The sequence below is a fragment of the Coccinella septempunctata genome, chromosome 7 (genome assembly GCF_907165205.1).
Source record: "Coccinella septempunctata chromosome 7, icCocSept1.1, whole genome shotgun sequence".
Lineage (NCBI taxonomy): Eukaryota > Metazoa > Arthropoda > Insecta > Coleoptera > Coccinellidae > Coccinella > Coccinella septempunctata.
The window spans coordinates 11,538,060-11,555,232 of record NC_058195.1 but is presented as its reverse complement, the minus strand read 5'-3'; the positions used below and the strand labels follow the sequence as shown (position 1 = coordinate 11,555,232).

Sequence of the window (17,173 nt, the reverse complement as noted above, 5' to 3'; positions counted from 1 at the left end):
TAATTATTTAGAACTAAAATAACTGTGCCAGGTGAGTGAAAAAAATCGTATTCACCAATTTTGGATCCCAGATTACGAAAATGATAACGAGAAGTCGACAATCCCCTCAGTTTTTTCTAAAAAAACTGAAAAATTTTCCTTCTGGAACGTAAGGTTAGTTATAATTATAGCTATAGGTTTCTTCCATTTTTTTAATCAATACATTAGTACCAATTAAACATAAAATTGTTTATTAGTTGAACCGAATGTATTATCACTCAATTACAGAAAAAATAGAACTAGCAATTTTTCAATGACATACATTTCCAATAATAACTAATGCGAAAATATCGGGTCATATATACCATGAAATATTAACGTAGTAATAAGTAAGTTTAATTAAATTTGGGTAAAATCAAAATAGTCGTAAATATCCAGTAACAAAACAGTAAGAGAGTTTTCATTACTTTTGATTGAGGTTGAAACTTGACTCACCATTTACTGGATTACACAAACACTGAAAATTCAGGATTTTCTTGAAAGAACAAATTAATGAAATGAAAAAATCGTTAATTAACGTTCACTTGAAGTTTCAATTCAAATTTCGATCTGAATCTGAACAATATGAACTACCCACAAAACGTCAGTTTTGGCATTGTTTACTTTTGTAATTAGGTCAAACGTTTAAAGGGATTTAAAAGCCGCTCCAGAGGTGGCTGCAAAGGGATTTAAAAGGGATTTTTCAGCGAGATATGGTTTCAGATATACTTTTTATAAGAATTAGTATATTTCGATTATATTTTGTGCTTGTTATTATAATAATTTTTTTATAACATTTTTGTTCTTTTCGAAGAAAATAGAAATATTATTTTTATGAGGAACAGTCTTTTTATTTCGTATTTTTATATCTGAAACAGGTTCTTTTTCTAGGGGTTTTCAAGCCCCCTTTTTATGTCTTCTTTAAATTTGCCTTTTATAGAAGATTTTATATGTTGCGGATTCTGGATTTTTCAAAAGCTAAAAAGAGCCTTTTATTTGGTAAGGTATAGTAATTGATGAAAGTTGATGAATACAAATAAATAAGTTAAATGTTGATTTATTTTTGAAATATATGGTGTTATTTATTTTAAATAATTCATCATTTACTACCCGACGAAAATGAATGTTTTCGAAAACACTCCATAAAGATCAAATCACTCCTGAGTGAAAATGTATGTCACGACCTCAAAATTCATAGGGAATAAAAAAATTAATGATATTCACTGAGTTCAACCATTTCGTTTCTATAACAAAAAAAGGAGAATAAAAAATAGTAAACACGCAAATATTTTGAATAAGAATATCAAAATTGTAATGCCCACAAACCTCTAATGCTAAAGGTTCAAAGAAAGACTCTAAAAAAGTTCAAAAATTACACAGTTTCCGTTGAGCTATCAGAAAACAGTTCTTCATCAAAAAATCCACTACTACAATCTCAAATAACCTGAATAAAATAGGACTAAATTTTTCGGAATTTTCATCCCAAAAATTTCTAAGAAATCTTCCTGATCTTCGCCTTGAAATAACTCCGTTTCATAATAATTTCAGGAACTAGTCAATATACATTTCCATACAATGCAAGGTTCGGTCTCTGAATCATAGTAGCAGGAAAACCCTCAGTGTATATCCGGCTTAGGATTAACGTCCAGATTCCTTAAATTTTGCAAAACAAACTGCCAGTTTGGTGTAGGTTACACAAAGTCGTTAAAAAACCAACTCCACCAAACGCCTTTTTTATCTGCTTAACTACAAATTAATGTTCAATTCACCTTCTATCGGTGAATCTCGACAAGCTAATTCGATTCATATCGAAGAACTTGACACTGAACAAGGATTTTGTCTTCTGATTGGAAACTTACGGAATTTGTTGCTGTTTCTCTCCAACTTGGATCAGTTAATGGGGAACTGGTTTAGCACTAAAAGAATATTGGATAGTAGTGGGTTGACTTGTTAATCTTATATAGATACAGCACCTTCAGTATAAATTAACTCTTTGGCGATTTACGTTCAGTTAGTTCTTTGTCTGTGTGTGTGCTGAACAAGAGTTTTTGGAAAATGGACAAACTGTACGTGATTGGTGTTCTGGCACTCTGTTTTGCAGGTAAATAACAAATCTTCATAAATGATGATGGGCAATCTGAGAGTTTTTCTCATTATCGAAAACCTGAAGAAAGTGATCGGAATATATGTCTCATCAACATTTATATTAGTTCCACCAAATTTTCATCAAGTATTTAATTCAGTTATTGTTTAATTTGTAAATGAGTTTTTGATTATAATCATCAATATTCTTGAATAGTTCATTTTGGCTGAACAACACAGATGTTTGAATGAATAATGGTACACAACACAAAGTAAAAGTTACGAAAAATTAACGAAAATAGTTATTTCTTATAGAATATGATGTCGACATAAACTGGGAAAGGAAAAGATTTGTATGATGTGTTAAATATTAAATATAAGGTACTTTAGATCTACTTTGCACAGCTACACTATTCTTTTCACTTGGAATTTGAAGTGAAATTTGGATTATTTCGAAAATCATGAGCCACTATAAGTGTCAAAAGTGTATTAAATATTAAAGCAGCAGATTTTTTCATATACTTAACGACTTTACTCGATTTAAAGTGCTTCACTATAATCCTTATGACGCAGAATTTGTTTACACCACATTTACTACAAAAATGTTTTGAAAATAATCAGTGCAAATAACGACCTTAGATAATTCTTAATTTCAATAAATCGGATATCTGCGACTATCCATGAGCTAAAAGATAACACAGTGTACATCGTTGTTAACAACGAGAAAGTTAGCTATCGTAGACCTTAATTTTATATGGATATTAATTTTTAGATAAAAGCACAACAATAACTGAATATATTATATTATACAATATCTTGGGGGTTCTTTTACATTGAGGACTTTTTTATTAATTATTTTTATTTGCTAAGATTAGATTTTAACTTTTGATCAGAAACAACAAATAAATTATTGACCAATGCAGTTTCCATAATTTTCATAATTTGAAACATTTTCCATTGTGAAAAAGCGTTTTCTTAAAAAGTTATTAACAAAAAAATTTGGAATTTGGATGGAAAATAGCACCAATTTTTTGACGCCAGATTATAATAACCTGTTAATTATTGATTCAGACAATTGTATCGTAGTCAATCAAAACTTCAAAACAGATTCACATACCTACTCAAATATGTTTGACTCAAATAAAAGACGCAGGTAGAAATGTTTTTGGAGTTAACATTTTGCTACCATACAGTTTGAGTCTTTCACTCGTACAAATACTTTAACTGTACATTCTTGAGGTCAAAAGAAACACTTTTTTCCTTTACCATTCTTTTCAAATCGACAAGGTTTAAAAAAAAAGATACAGGCTGTTGAAAAACCATAAAAAATGTAATTTTTAGTTCTATCTCACAAATGGTTTCATCGAATGAAATGAATTTCGAAATATAGTTTTCAATTTATTTGATGAATCTTTTTCGAAAACAGGATATCACCCACGTCTTCTAGTATTCTCATTATGACCATTATAATGGTCATTATGAGAATGGTACGTAATAACGTACCATAAAAATACCAAAAATTCTAAGAACCCATCTCTTGAAACTAAGCTGGATGCTATCAAATGAATATTTGAACGTTTTTCAAAGTATTTATCACATTTTCTCGTATGCTTTCTCGTATGCGTCGTTTTCGAGTAATTTGGTGTTCAAAAATTAAAAAGTAGTAGTATCTGTGAAATTTGAACTTTGGCTGAATATAACTCTGTTTAAATGACCACAGATGTGTAGTGTCACAGATTTATCTAGTTATTCTGAAGGTTATTTTGTTTTTTTCATTGCTGGCACAGTTCATCATGAAAACTTAAAATGGCTGTATCTTTTTATCAGGGTCGAATTGGAGAAAATAGTATAGGAAAAAAGTGTTTCCTTTGACCTCATGAATCTACTGTTCAAATATTTTTACGAGTCAAAGACTCACCCTGTATATGCATAGTATATAAACGTTACAGTTGAGACATCTTATTGTATATTCCGACATTTTCATGTATCTCCTGTTGAAGTTCAAACTACCTTCAACCGTTTTTTTCCGATGTAGGTATCTTTAGTATTTTCAAGATTCGAATCCCGCAGGAATCTACAACAAGTTTAGCTTTATGTCTGGCGATATATTCATATTTTACGTCTCTCGAAAAACTTGTTTCTGCACCTGTTGGATGAAGGATATGAAGGCAACAAACCCATAAAAATACCGTTTTTGCAGTTTCAATATCCTGTTATCCATAGGAGATCTGACGATGCCAATTTTGTTTTTCTATAAAATTAAAACGGACGATTCAATATACGATCGTTTGGAGAATTTTATGCCTATTTGATTTGTTGAAGATAGATCAACTGAAGCGGAAAATTTTCACTTTCTTTTAATGCTAGCGATTAGTTCAGTAACAATTTCTGATTATCATCAGTTGCACAATTGTAGTTGTGGTAATCTTCAGGAACGTTTCCTCAATGAGTTTTTTTGAATTTTTCTTTAGTTGTTCGCCCAAGTGCAGTCAAGGGGTAAAAACCTGCTACAATAACTATTGGAATATGAAAGGATCTGCAGATAGATTCAAAAATAAATAAAAAAAATAAATAATCATATCGTGACAGTAATTTGTCAGAGTGTGACATAAGTCTATAAATAATTCCAAATTGACATCCGGGAAATTAGAAGTGATATTTCAATTGTTCTCATCGTCCTTGATCATTTTTTCTAACCACATATAAATGCCGGTCTTTTAGAAATTTGAACCCACGTTTAGGATTAAAATTATACAAATATCAGTTATTAACAGCTTTTTTGGCAAAGGGTAACCGTTTTACTGTGTGGATGTTGTATTGGGTCCATAACATATTTGCATAATTAAAAGTTTGAAGCGGAACATTCTCATCCTCTATACTCCAAAACTGGTCACAAAATATCATGAGCATATTTTAATGAGGGAATCCAGTGAATGCAATATAGATGTTCCAGTGATTTCTAACCAATTAGAGAGCTATTTTTTGTATCATTTTTGAGGATTTTCATCATTCGTAATCAACAGATATTTCAAGAAATATATTCTTGAGTTCTTATACAATGCATTTCAATGAGCACATAGGAAACGAGATTCAGCCTAATTCATATTGTATTATTTTGATGATATCACTAATTGGATAGGTTTCGCCTACTGTGAGAATGAAGGTTGAAGTAATGAGGTTTTCATTCAAAGAATATCAAATCTGCAAAAGCAACAATAGGAAGTATAATTCAATGTTAGTTATGAGATTATCGATCAAATCAATGCCAAAATCGAATGGCCTAAGATATATGTATTCACCTTGTACATATCATTCCGAAGAATAAGCAGATATAGGTTCAAATGGGAATTTTTTTTGATTTGGAATGTTTATTTCTAGTTTCAGTCACTCGTAAATGGCCCATCTATTTCGACAGAATAAAAGAAGAGTAATAAATAAGTGACCTTTACTGTAAATTATCTCAAACAATTCTGAAAAGAGATTTTTGTAGATCAGGGTTTATTGCAGCATTTCATTTCACTCCAAATTATTTCATTAATATCATTCGATTTTTGGTTTTCCTCAAATGATTTTTCGACTAATTACACAATATGATTAGGTATTTGAACCAGCTAAGTCTGAGTAGCTTTCCAAAATATCAGTCAAATGCTGAATTTGGGCATAATCATATGACTAATAAATGAGTTTATGGGAATAATCAAAAAGATCTATCAGTTCTTAACACAGTTGTTCCTTCACCATTCTGCAACCACGATGTGTTTTCACATTTTCCTATTCAGAAAACTAGAAAACTACCTATGTTCATTCAAGTAGTTTTCGTTTTGAATGCCATACTGAATGATGATTGGGATTTAAATATATCCCATTAGGATATTGTTTTCAGAAAAAATATAGGGTGTTAATAATTAAATAATAAAGCATAATAGGTTGGCATTCAAAATAAAAACAGCTTGCAGATAATCATCCTTAGCCAATATAATTTCTCCGATGACGACATGTTTTCTTATGCGATAATTTTATGCAAGACAATATGGTTTAGCATTGGAATACTAAGTGGGTTGAGACAAGGTTGGATCTTGTAGCATTGACCTAGGTGACTTTGTCAAGTTTGGAAGTGTAAACATAAATTTCACTCAGCAATGGAAATCAGAATGATTCATCTCGAAAGATGAATTGTGATATAAGGTTTCTTGGAGAACCTTTTGAACAACTTTTTCCATGATTTCTCGAATTTCCAAATGGAAAATCAGGATAACAAAAGTGGGACAGATAAATGTTTAACAGGAATGAATTTTATTATTTCGACTTATTTTGTTTCAACCCTACAGGCTTCTATATACCCAGCGTAAATCTCCAATGATTTTAATTATCCATTTTTTGTTTTATTTTATTGATTTTGAAAATTCCCTATGATTTTTTATACCGATTAATTCAGATGAAAATATTTTGTATCTCAATTATCTCCCATCTAAAATTTCTCATGGATAACCTCTACTGTATTTTATTGTAGGTGCAATTTCTGAAGACCTGCCTGTTACTCAACAGTGCTTAGGATGTCTATGTGAAGCTAGCTCCAACTGTGACATCAGCGGACAATGTGCTGGTGACGTTTGTGGTCCTTTCAGGATAACTTGGGCATACTGGGCTGATGCTGGAAAACCAACAGTGAACAACGAAGCTACTGATGCACCACAAGCTTATGCTCACTGTGCTGCTGACACATACTGTTCTGCCTTAGCTGTCCAAGGATATATGCAGAAATTCCAACAGGTATTTTTGATATAAAACATCAATAGTGTGTTCAAAAGTTGAAACACAAGTCAGACGACTTCTGGGACATGAGTATCAGTTCTTAATTCGTCAGATATACAGGGTGTCCGCGCCATGGTGCAGCGGTCGATTACTCTAATTCTATTAACTTCACAAAAAAGAGTTTCAAATAAAACTTTCCTCTTTTTAAGTAGAGCATTTCCTAAAATTATCTAGAACTATACAAAGTGTTTCGTTTCTTCGGCACAGCTATTCAACGTTCTTTTAAATGGAACACACTATATCTTTCCACATTTTTGACTTCCATTTTAAATTTGAATATGAGTTTTATCTCACAACTATGTTTGAGTTCTCAACGGTTTTCAAGAAATTTGACTTCTTATTAATATTCGACTGTTTGAGGTAGGTATTTACATAAAGGACTATAGCTCCGTCCCTCTTGTATGTAATTGTTTCAAATTTGGACTGTGTCTAGTCAACAAATGATACACTAAAAATTTTCTTTGTAAATAACCATATTATATACAGGGTCCACGAAAACGTAGATCCATTATCAAAACAGAAATTCATCAAAATCTTCATTTTTTTAAACGGCAACCCATTTTTTTCTTATTCTTTTTTTTGTTTCATTATTTAAAAATTTTTTCGAAATTCTTCCCTATCGAGGAGATATATGTCCTTATATATTTATATGTATAAGATTATAAGAATGAAATAATACTATGGAAAATTACACAAAAACTGGTTTTCGAAAAATTTTCTCATCATTTTCATGTGTAATGTTTATTTTTGACAATAGCACTTCGCAGCTGGCTGAATTTTTTAATGTCTTTGGTTTTTTGACCAAATTATGGGTTTTAAATAACTATCATTCATATCTAATTTTGTTTTGGAATTTGTTCTCTGAGGAACATAATAACATCAATGAAAATTAATCAACTTATGATATAGTTATTAGATAATATTTGTTTTGATGATTTTATTTGATATTACATTCACATTTGAAGGTTTCAATTTATGCATTGGAAAATCGAATCAGCTTAGTTCCTGATAAAAGATCCAGTGAAATAATCGTTATTTCAAGAAAAATCTGAAAATTTTATCAAAGCCTATTTCTACGAAACGATCAAATCTGCAATATCACTCAGATAAACAAGGTTATAGTACTATTTTTCTTATTGACTAATTAGAATTAACATGAATAGTCTACTATTAGGAATAAGATATGAGAAAAAAAAACTAAACCAAATTTATTCGTATTTCATGTTATAAACACGAGTCTAGCAGATAGGTCTCTACTTGATTTTAGCGTATTCGCCAATTTGTTCCCTAGAATTACGAAACACTATAATAAGTATATTTTTGATTGAAATTCCATGAATAATTTCAGTAGTTGCACAACACATTATCTCTAATTCATTTAGATAAGTCATTAACTGTTATCATGCTAATAATAAGTTTCATCATTTTATTTTTGTTCAAAGAAACAAAAAAATCACCATTAATGGTCACATATGTAGGTACTTTAAGTTGAGCAATATTCAACAAAAAACAAGAAAATGACTTTCCTTTTAGTTGCATTTAAGAAAATTGCGTCTATTGGTTTAGAAAACATAAAAAAACTAAGGTTCTCGAAAGCTTTTGCAGCACTTGAATAACTGTCACAATGAAATTACACTTTATGAAGACATTAACACTGTAACTAATGCAGTTCACAATTTTTTTCAGGATTGCAACGGGGATAACAGAATAGATTGCGATGACTTCGCTCTCATTCACAAATATGGAGGTTACGGATGTAAAGGTCAAGCACTCCCTGGTGTCTTTGGACAACGTTACCAGCAGTGTAAAATCCTAGTGGGCGGACAAGGACAACAATAAGAAAGGCTGAGATGATTTAACAATAGGAAAAACCTAATACCGAATGTTGACGTCATTATGTGTACGAGTAATTAATGTGTTACTCTAGACTAGGAGGAGATTATACTGTGAAGTGATATATTGTTAATAAGAAACCTTTATTTATTAAAACTAAACTTTATTTTTGCCTTTTGATCATTTACGATTTATTTGAATATATTCAATCAAAATATTATACTTGAAATATTTGTCAGATGAGGGCAAAAGTTGCTCTAAGTATGAAGGGACTACTTTGAGAAAACCATAATCATAATAATGAAAAAATGATAATACCTTAACATGGAGGCAACGAATACGATAATAAAAATTGATAATTCATATGCATACCACCAGCCGATATGAATATCAGCAAGTGTTACGGTCTGAATTGAACTAGCCATCGTCGGGACAACTAAATGGTGAACGTTCCACCGAAGAAGAGCAGATGCTGACCGAAACTCTGATGGGGAGCACAATAGACCTTAAGGTCGCAGTGAATCAGTGAAATATATCCCCCGTACCAAACTATCTCAAATATTATTATCTATTTATAATAATGGAAAAATGCAGGAGTAATTTGAACATTCTGGCAACGGTTTATCTCGCCAATAGATGACGTCTTTGCCGTGTGAATAGGTTATCGGTTTCTGATTATGTGAAACCGCAAAAATATTTCATAGTTGCAGATTCATAAAAAAATCTTGAATGAAGGTATTTTTACATAACATCCGTGTATAGTAGGCGTCTTATACTCGGAAAATGATGCAAAGTTTGCTGTTATCGTTGACTCAAACAACCGAATAAAAGTGCAATCTTGATTTCTGAGTAGAAGCGTCACTGTTTCCGAATACCTACTTTTGTTTCGAGATATTTCTCAATTATGGTTGTCTGACTAGTGGAAAACTAATGATTAACTCTGGTCTCCTCACTGAATGGAAAGCTAATCCGGGAGTTTCAAACCAGGAAAAACGCAAGTAACTGATAAGGCTTTAAACAACGTTAACAGGAAGGAGAAAGCATTCAGTCTCCTCAGAATGCAGCATTTTATTTGTGTATGTGGTGATAGCAACTTAAAACTCGAATGAGTTATTTCGTGAAGTGATTTCAAATAGATTATTGTGGGAATGATGGGAGTTGGGCATATTTTACCTATTATTACGGTTTTATCGTTTTCTGAATTAGGTAAGTGAGAATACCTTCTTATCCGTTTTCAATTTTTCTGTAGTACCAATTTTCCCACATTTTTTTTTTTGGTCGCTATAATATAATAATGCAGATGAAATCCTATTTTGGTATAAGGCTAATATTTCCGTCTCATTTCTTCGTTCATTAATAAAGATAAATATGGCTCAAATTCAAGTAACAAGTCCTCGTTACAATAATTATGATTTTATATTGTGATGAATATGATTGATTATTATAATTATTATTTTTGTTTAAGAAATATCGATGGATGTTACATTCCATCGCTTAATCAAGAACTTAAAAATTATAAATCTTTCAAATATCAATCACTTTCTTTATAACTCATTAAGAAATCAGAATTGTGAAATTAACAGCTAGAAAACTTACATGAACGCCTTAAGAAACATTTCGAGATTTGAAAAGTTTGGAAATTTTTGTGACAAAGGCTTCTTCCTAGCCAAAAAAATTTAAGAAATTTTCTATTTCTTTTCACACGAATAGATTTCCCCAGGTATCATAGAATTCATAACTAACTTTTAAATCATTTGCACATTTGCTGGTTTGATGGCTTTTTATTCATTTTTTTGAGTATAGATGTAAAGATCCCAGAAATTTTTTCGATATTCTATATGTCGTTGAGTTTGAGTATGTTAGGGAAACCCCTAGTAGTCCATCAACTGAAAACTTATGCGTTTGCCAACAGAATTAAAATAAAAAGGGCAAGAAATGTTGCTGGCTTATCACACATTCTATTCTCGTCTTTTCTTACAGCTGTTGGCGCTCTGGACTTTCAGTGCCTCAAATGTCTGTGCGAAACAGCCACCCTGTGCATGACACTTCCCTGTGACCACTCAAAGTGTTCCAGAATTGAAATCAACAACTTCGGGTGTTCATGTGGACCATTCGGTATAACTCCGCCATTTTGGCTCGCAGCTAATAAGCCGGTTCTGGATGACAAGGGAGGTAGTGAGGCTGAAAAGTTCAAGAAATGCGTTGAGTCATTTCCCTGCTCCATTTGGGCAATACAGTATTACATGGAGAAATATGCGCAAGTTAGTTTGATTTCACTTATTTTAGAATAATCGAAAGCAGGCCATATATCAGTATGGCGGTAAACTAGGGCATATGGGTAGGCCAGTTCATGATGGTTTCTGGAAAAAAATTATATTAGAGAATGAAACTTTACGAGGAGATCATGAAAAAATGCTCATTTCTTTGAACTGGTCAACATAAATTATTTATGTTCAACATTCTTATTGTAATAGGGATAAATGGAATAACATTGAAACAATAATTTATTGAGTTTTATCTGAAGGGATTCCAACTTAGCAGATTTGCACGATTACCAAAACTGTCAAGGTTGGTTCTAAGTATTTGGCCTAGATGATGTCTTTGGGTTAAAAAGATTATAATGCACAGATGAGTCTTCGACTCGTAAAAATATTCTAACAGTAGAATCAACAATTTTTCCTAAATTATTTTTTCCGATTCGGCTCTGATGAAAAGATGAAGCCATATATTAAGTTTTTATAATGAGCTGTGCCACCCCTGGAAAAACAAAATTACCTTCAGAATAACCAGCTAAAGCTGTGCCACTATACATCTCCGGATCTGTTAAACAGAATTGATTTCAGCCAAAAGTACCCAATTTTTAACATTTCACACATACCTACTTTTAATTTTTAAACATAAAATTAATCGAAAACAGACCATTAAGAGAAAATATAAAAAATAAGAAAACTTTTAATTTACAATAAGTTCATATATTTATTAGCTATGTCCAACTTAGTTTCAAGAGTTGGGTTCTTTGATGAATTTTTGGTATCTTTATAGTACGTAGTTTTCTCATTATGATGAGAAAACTAGACGACGTGGGTGATATCTTGTGTTCGAAGAAGATTCGTCAAATAAATGAAAAACTATATTCCGAAATTCATTTCATTCGATAAAACCGTTTTTGTGATAGAATTAACTTTTGACGTCAAGAATCTACTGTTAAAATATTTGTACGAGTCGAAGACTCACCCTGTATACTCTAGACTTCGAAGTGTTGATTTCTGCTTATTTCAGATTTTTTCGTATTGGTATTCCTTTCTAGGAAGCTTCATTCCATTTAATCCTGAGTGACCTTGTTTTTCCTAGTTATTCTGACTTTTCAAGTGGGTAGGTACGTTATCTCTTTTTGGTGTAGCCCTTTTTCTTGAGTATCTTTATCTTCTCTATAAGGGCACATTCTGTAGATGAAGAATTCTGGTAATTGTGGATTCCAAACGAAGTACTTGTACTAGTTGGCTGTTTAAAAAACGTGGTGCCAAGATTCATGTTTTCGCTTATATACATTTATATCTAGGCATTGAACATTATTTTTTTTATTTTCATGGTAAATTCATCAAATATTCCATGTTGTCGAGGTATTTGAGAAATAAGTTCTATACTGCCAAATTACGGAAGTCATTCACCTATATCTAGGTCTAGGTAAGCTATAGACACTACTATACTACTAGGTGTTTTACCATGCCTGCAAAAGAGTTCAGATCCCATAAGTGGATTCTGATCAATCCTTGGTTGATTTATGGGCTATTTCCTCTGATTTCTCTGTCCTCAACAACATATAGCAGAAATTTTTCTCAGGGGGGGCAAAATATCATCTACGATTAGTTTTACTGGAAGAAAAATTTCTCTAACGGTGTCTATCAGAATGACCCCCCCTGCCCCCCCCCTGCGGGCGCCCATGTATACCAAAAAAATCTGCTATTCTTTCTTAGCTTGGCAGGTACTCTCCATTCGTGATGAGTTTGGAGTCTAATGCCTCAATTATATTTAAAATGTTGAATTGGGGGGTCATTTTGGAAGCTACAGAGGGATATAAAACTCGAAAAATGAAATGGTCAGACAGGTTATGAAAAATCAATTCGTATTCTAGTTTGGTCTCAATGAATACAAAGTAAATAGATTAAATTTAATTCATTTTAGGACTGTGACAACGACAAGTTGATCAACTGTGATGATTATGTCTTAATTCATACATTTGGGCCAAACAATTGTCGTAATGCTTCACTGAATGAGGAACGTTTGGGAAGGTACAAGACCTGCATGAGTAGAACTGAAATAATTCAACCAAGTAACGCGGGAAGTACAACCAAGTCTACAACAACAACAACCACAACTACAACAGAAAAGACCCAAACCACAGTTAAAAAAAGTGAAAAACTTGTGGACTTGTCCACTATTATGGTAAGTGAATATTTTTGAAGATGCATGCTGACTCCTGGCAACTCATATGAATTACATTCATAAGACCTTCTTATGAAGAGTGGTAGAGAAAAATTGTGAACATATCTTTGCTATGCGAAACAAGCGTCATAATTACTTTTCATGATATACCGTAGATATTGGAATAATAATTTTATTAGAGATATCAATGTTCAGATATTTGATACAATCAATCCTTCATCCTAACTTTACTTCTCACTTTTTTCGTTGGCGTTATATCTTATGATATAAATCCACACACAAATTTTGTCGTCAAGTAGGTTGAGGAATTTTCCAAGGTGACCTTTTGCATTTGGAATTCCAACACAAACGTCAACTGTCAAGGTCCCATGAACACTATATAGTATTTTATGCTTCCTTGGAACCTTACGTTGAAGCATACAATTTAAACTATAAACTTTTCCATGACACTACTTGACGAAAATTTTGGTATTATTTTGAACTCTCATTGAACTAAATTCTTTCTGCAGAACCAAACTTCAACCTTGCCTTCCACTGAAGAAGACGATGTGGAAAAGGGGGATTTGCCTTTGAATGACGAATCTTATTCCTGAATGATCGTAAACAAAAAAATAACACCGAAAATATTCGATAAAATGATCACAAACCAATGACATGTAATAATATATTTTTATTTTAATATCTATATAGATCTGTAATTTATTACTATTTATTTGTATTTATTTTATTTATTCGATTAAAACTTTTATTCGTTCCTTTTGTTTTATCATGTGGAATCAGGAATAAAAAATGATTCAATTAATTCAGTTACGGAAGTAATATATTACTTGAATTCTGCATTCCGCATGAATGTATGAAAACAAAGTAGAAGATCTTAAACTTTCATGACCAAAAGTAATAAATAGGAGATATAAAAAGTGTAATACAATTTGCTTATTTTTCATTTTTTGAATAGGAGACTTTTCTCCACTTTCTACACTACACTATTATCTTGTAGTGTAGAGGAAAAAATCATGGGCGGGTTTATGAAAAAGCTTTTCTTCAATAACTATTTATTGTAACCACAATTTGCCGCAGTGATAATTTTTTGAAAAATATTGATAATCATGATAAATTGGTTTTTTCTTCCTACTCAAGTTTTATTGCGTTTGAAATGAAAAAACAACAATAGCATAAATTAGTTAACGACATGAAAATTTCAGAAAATTCAATCATTTTCGAGTTGAAGTTTTCAATAGATTTTCTGTGTTTATTTTTTGTCATTGAAAATGAAAAACACTCTTTTATGTGAATTGATAAATTAAAGAAATTAAGGTTCACAACAATTATTTAACAATAATAATGTTAATGCGCTGGTGGCAGTTTCATGATGATTCAATATTCTTCAGGAACACTTCGGTTTACACAACACCTATTAATTTATTAATTATTACAAAATTAAAACTCTATTTCCACAGCATCGCAACTGGCGACGTCTAAAATGCTTCCATCAATAATCTTTAAAATATTATTGCCAATTTTTTAAAACATTTCATCCTATACGAAAACAAATAAATTGCAACAGCTTCGAAAATTCTAATTAATTTTTTGATTTTTATTATTTGTAAAACGATATGTTCGTCACTAAATCTACATTTTTTTATTGGCTTCCGTACAGGATATATTCTGATTAAATGGATCGGGAATTAACAATGTATACGGGATATTTATCAAATTGTACTTACTCATTTGAGGAAAGGTAAGAACAGAAGAGATTATCTCAATCGAATCTTCAGAATGTTTTCGCTTTAGATTCCTCTTTGAATCTTATGAAAATAAATACTATATATGCTCAAATAAATAATTTCAAGGTTACACATGGGTATACCTATCTCATCTATACAAAAAAATTAAATAATATTATAAAATTTAAAATTCTAGGTAAAAGTGATCTTGAAAATAGTATCACAACCGTTTATTTATGCACTTGTTTATCAATTTGATCATAAAATTCGTCGTAGAATTTCATTCACTTATTTGGGCATGTTTATCGAATTCACACACAGATTTTTATTATCACAGATTAACTACATGTATTCCAATGTGAATCAAAATTAATTTCAAGTAGAGGGATTCAGGAACAATTTGAAATGATTGTTTATATAACTTGTTTTCATAGGATTCAAAGAACTCTTTTTATAGTGTCCATCGACAAAACTTCGAGTTGATCTGACACTCAAAAACAAGAAAATTTTTTTTGGAACTATCTAAAGTAAGATCAAACTATTTTCATGAGGCATCAATTTATGTGATTTGAAAATATTCTTCACGTTTTTTTCATAAACTTGAAAATTATTTGGCAAAATATGGAATTAATAGTTTACTTTAAATAACGTCTGGATAATTAGAAATTATAATTTATATTTTTGAAATGCTTCGATAAAAGATAGGTTCAAAGGGGTATAACTGAATGCGTCCAGCATTATTAAACCCTTCGTTACAACCCCTCCCCACTTAAATTCGAATTAAAAAAAATTTTCAACAGATACTTCATGAAGGTAGTGAAATCTTGAAGTTCTAAAATCTAATACTTTGTTCGAGTATTATGGAAAAAATAATTGAACACTATAAAGTGGATAAAAACCTTATTGCAAATTATTTGCTTCAGAAATAATTGACCAGAATTGACATACTGGATCGAGTCCAAATAATGAGTCGAATGAAAGTGGGTATTATATAAAATTATACAAAAACACAACGAGAACTCGATGATGGTATACACTGTTTAAATAAATAGTTGTGAAAAAATTTTAGTGGTGATTCCTTAACAAAAATAGTGGTTGTCGCTGTCATTGAGCTCAATTTCATTTCTGTCAGTTATCTGATTTCTGAGCAGAATTTGAGAATTGCTTTTTGAGTGCCATCTTTAGGGGGCTATATATCTAAGCTGCTCAAAAAGAAATTTATATGGAAGATCCACATTATCCTGAGACCAGGAATCACCCCTAAAAAACTTCGCCACTACTTATTGCCAGTAATACAGAACATCAAGTTCCAATAGAATCTGTCTAATATATATATATTTAGGTAGGTACCCTTAAAGTTTGGAATTTTATTAGCATTTGGAATAGGTCTATTGTTGAGTTGGTGTGTTTGACTCATTGAAATTCGGACTCGAACTACAATAATTTGATATTGCCGAATACATTTTCTCATTTTGAGACGTCTCAGAATTGTTCTTCTTTTTCCCCAACAGCCAGGGGGAGTTTCCCCTTTCCCTTGCCGCTTTTCAGAATAGATTTTCCCTTTCCCTTCATCTCCATTTGCTTTTCTACGATCTCGTTCTTCTTATTGTCCGATCTTTCCTCGCTTCTATCTTCACCAGTTGACCACTTTGAATCTTTCCACCATTTTTTGTCGCGGTCTAGCAGGAGGGTTTTCTCGCTTTCTTCTTCTTCCTCCTCTTCTTCATCTTGCGGTAGTTTTTGATATTTCTTCTTGCCCAGCATTGATACCGATTCTAATTGTGTAACGATTTTTTGTGCACATCTGTAAAGGAAAAACAGAATAGTTGCAAACTTGAGCGAAAAATATAAGTAGGTACACTGCGCAAAAAAATTAACGCACATTCTGAAAATCTCAATTTTAATGAAAGTTAACTCTACATTGATTTTATAACTTATTTTTTATGTTCTCTCGGGAAGGTTTTGAACGAAACAAGACACATTAAATGGGAGAAAAATTCAGGATTTCACCGAATCTTATGTGGAAGAAGAGAAATCAACAATTTTCAAAATACTGAAATGCTGATAAGTGATTTAATACTTGGTATTTTCACCCCTTGCGTTAATTACAGCTCGGCAACGACGGTTCATACTCAAAATGAGTGATCTTAAAATATTCTGATCTAATCCTTCCCAGATTTCTCCGAGTTGGATTCCTAAGTCATTAAGAGTAGCTGGATGATTTTCTGAACTTCTCAGCCTTCTATTGAGGTTGTCACAAA

General features: G+C 31.6%; 3 protein-coding genes across 5 annotated transcripts in view; 2 read left to right on the top strand and 1 right to left on the bottom strand.

Annotated features, from left to right (window-relative positions):
- The first annotated feature begins 1,922 nt into the window (after nt 1-1,922).
- On the top strand, nt 1,923-8,911 carry LOC123317208 (lysozyme-like). Its single transcript, XM_044903618.1, has 3 exons — nt 1,923-2,119; nt 6,611-6,870; nt 8,599-8,911. Exons 1-3 carry the CDS (start codon nt 2,074-2,076, stop codon nt 8,749-8,751), a joined length of 459 nt encoding a protein of 152 aa, XP_044759553.1. The 5' UTR covers nt 1,923-2,073; the 3' UTR covers nt 8,752-8,911.
- Nucleotides 8,912-9,489: 578 nt separating this feature from the next.
- Nucleotides 9,490-13,942, top strand: LOC123317207 (lysozyme-like). Its single transcript, XM_044903617.1, has 4 exons — nt 9,490-9,951; nt 10,726-11,006; nt 12,928-13,188; nt 13,698-13,942. The coding sequence occupies exons 1-4, from the start codon at nt 9,894-9,896 to the stop codon at nt 13,779-13,781; spliced, it is 684 nt and encodes a 227-aa protein (XP_044759552.1). The 5' UTR covers nt 9,490-9,893; the 3' UTR covers nt 13,782-13,942.
- Nucleotides 13,943-15,659: 1,717 nt separating this feature from the next.
- LOC123317094 overlaps nt 15,660-17,173 on the bottom strand; it is a 69,275-nt gene continuing 67,761 nt past the window's right edge. For all 3 annotated transcript variants that reach the window (XM_044903464.1, XM_044903463.1, XM_044903462.1), the window contains exon 6: nt 15,660-16,716. In XM_044903464.1, coding sequence (XP_044759399.1) covers nt 16,395-16,716 — 322 coding nt within the window. In that variant the 3' untranslated portion in view covers nt 15,660-16,394. The remainder of the gene's footprint in view (nt 16,717-17,173) is intronic.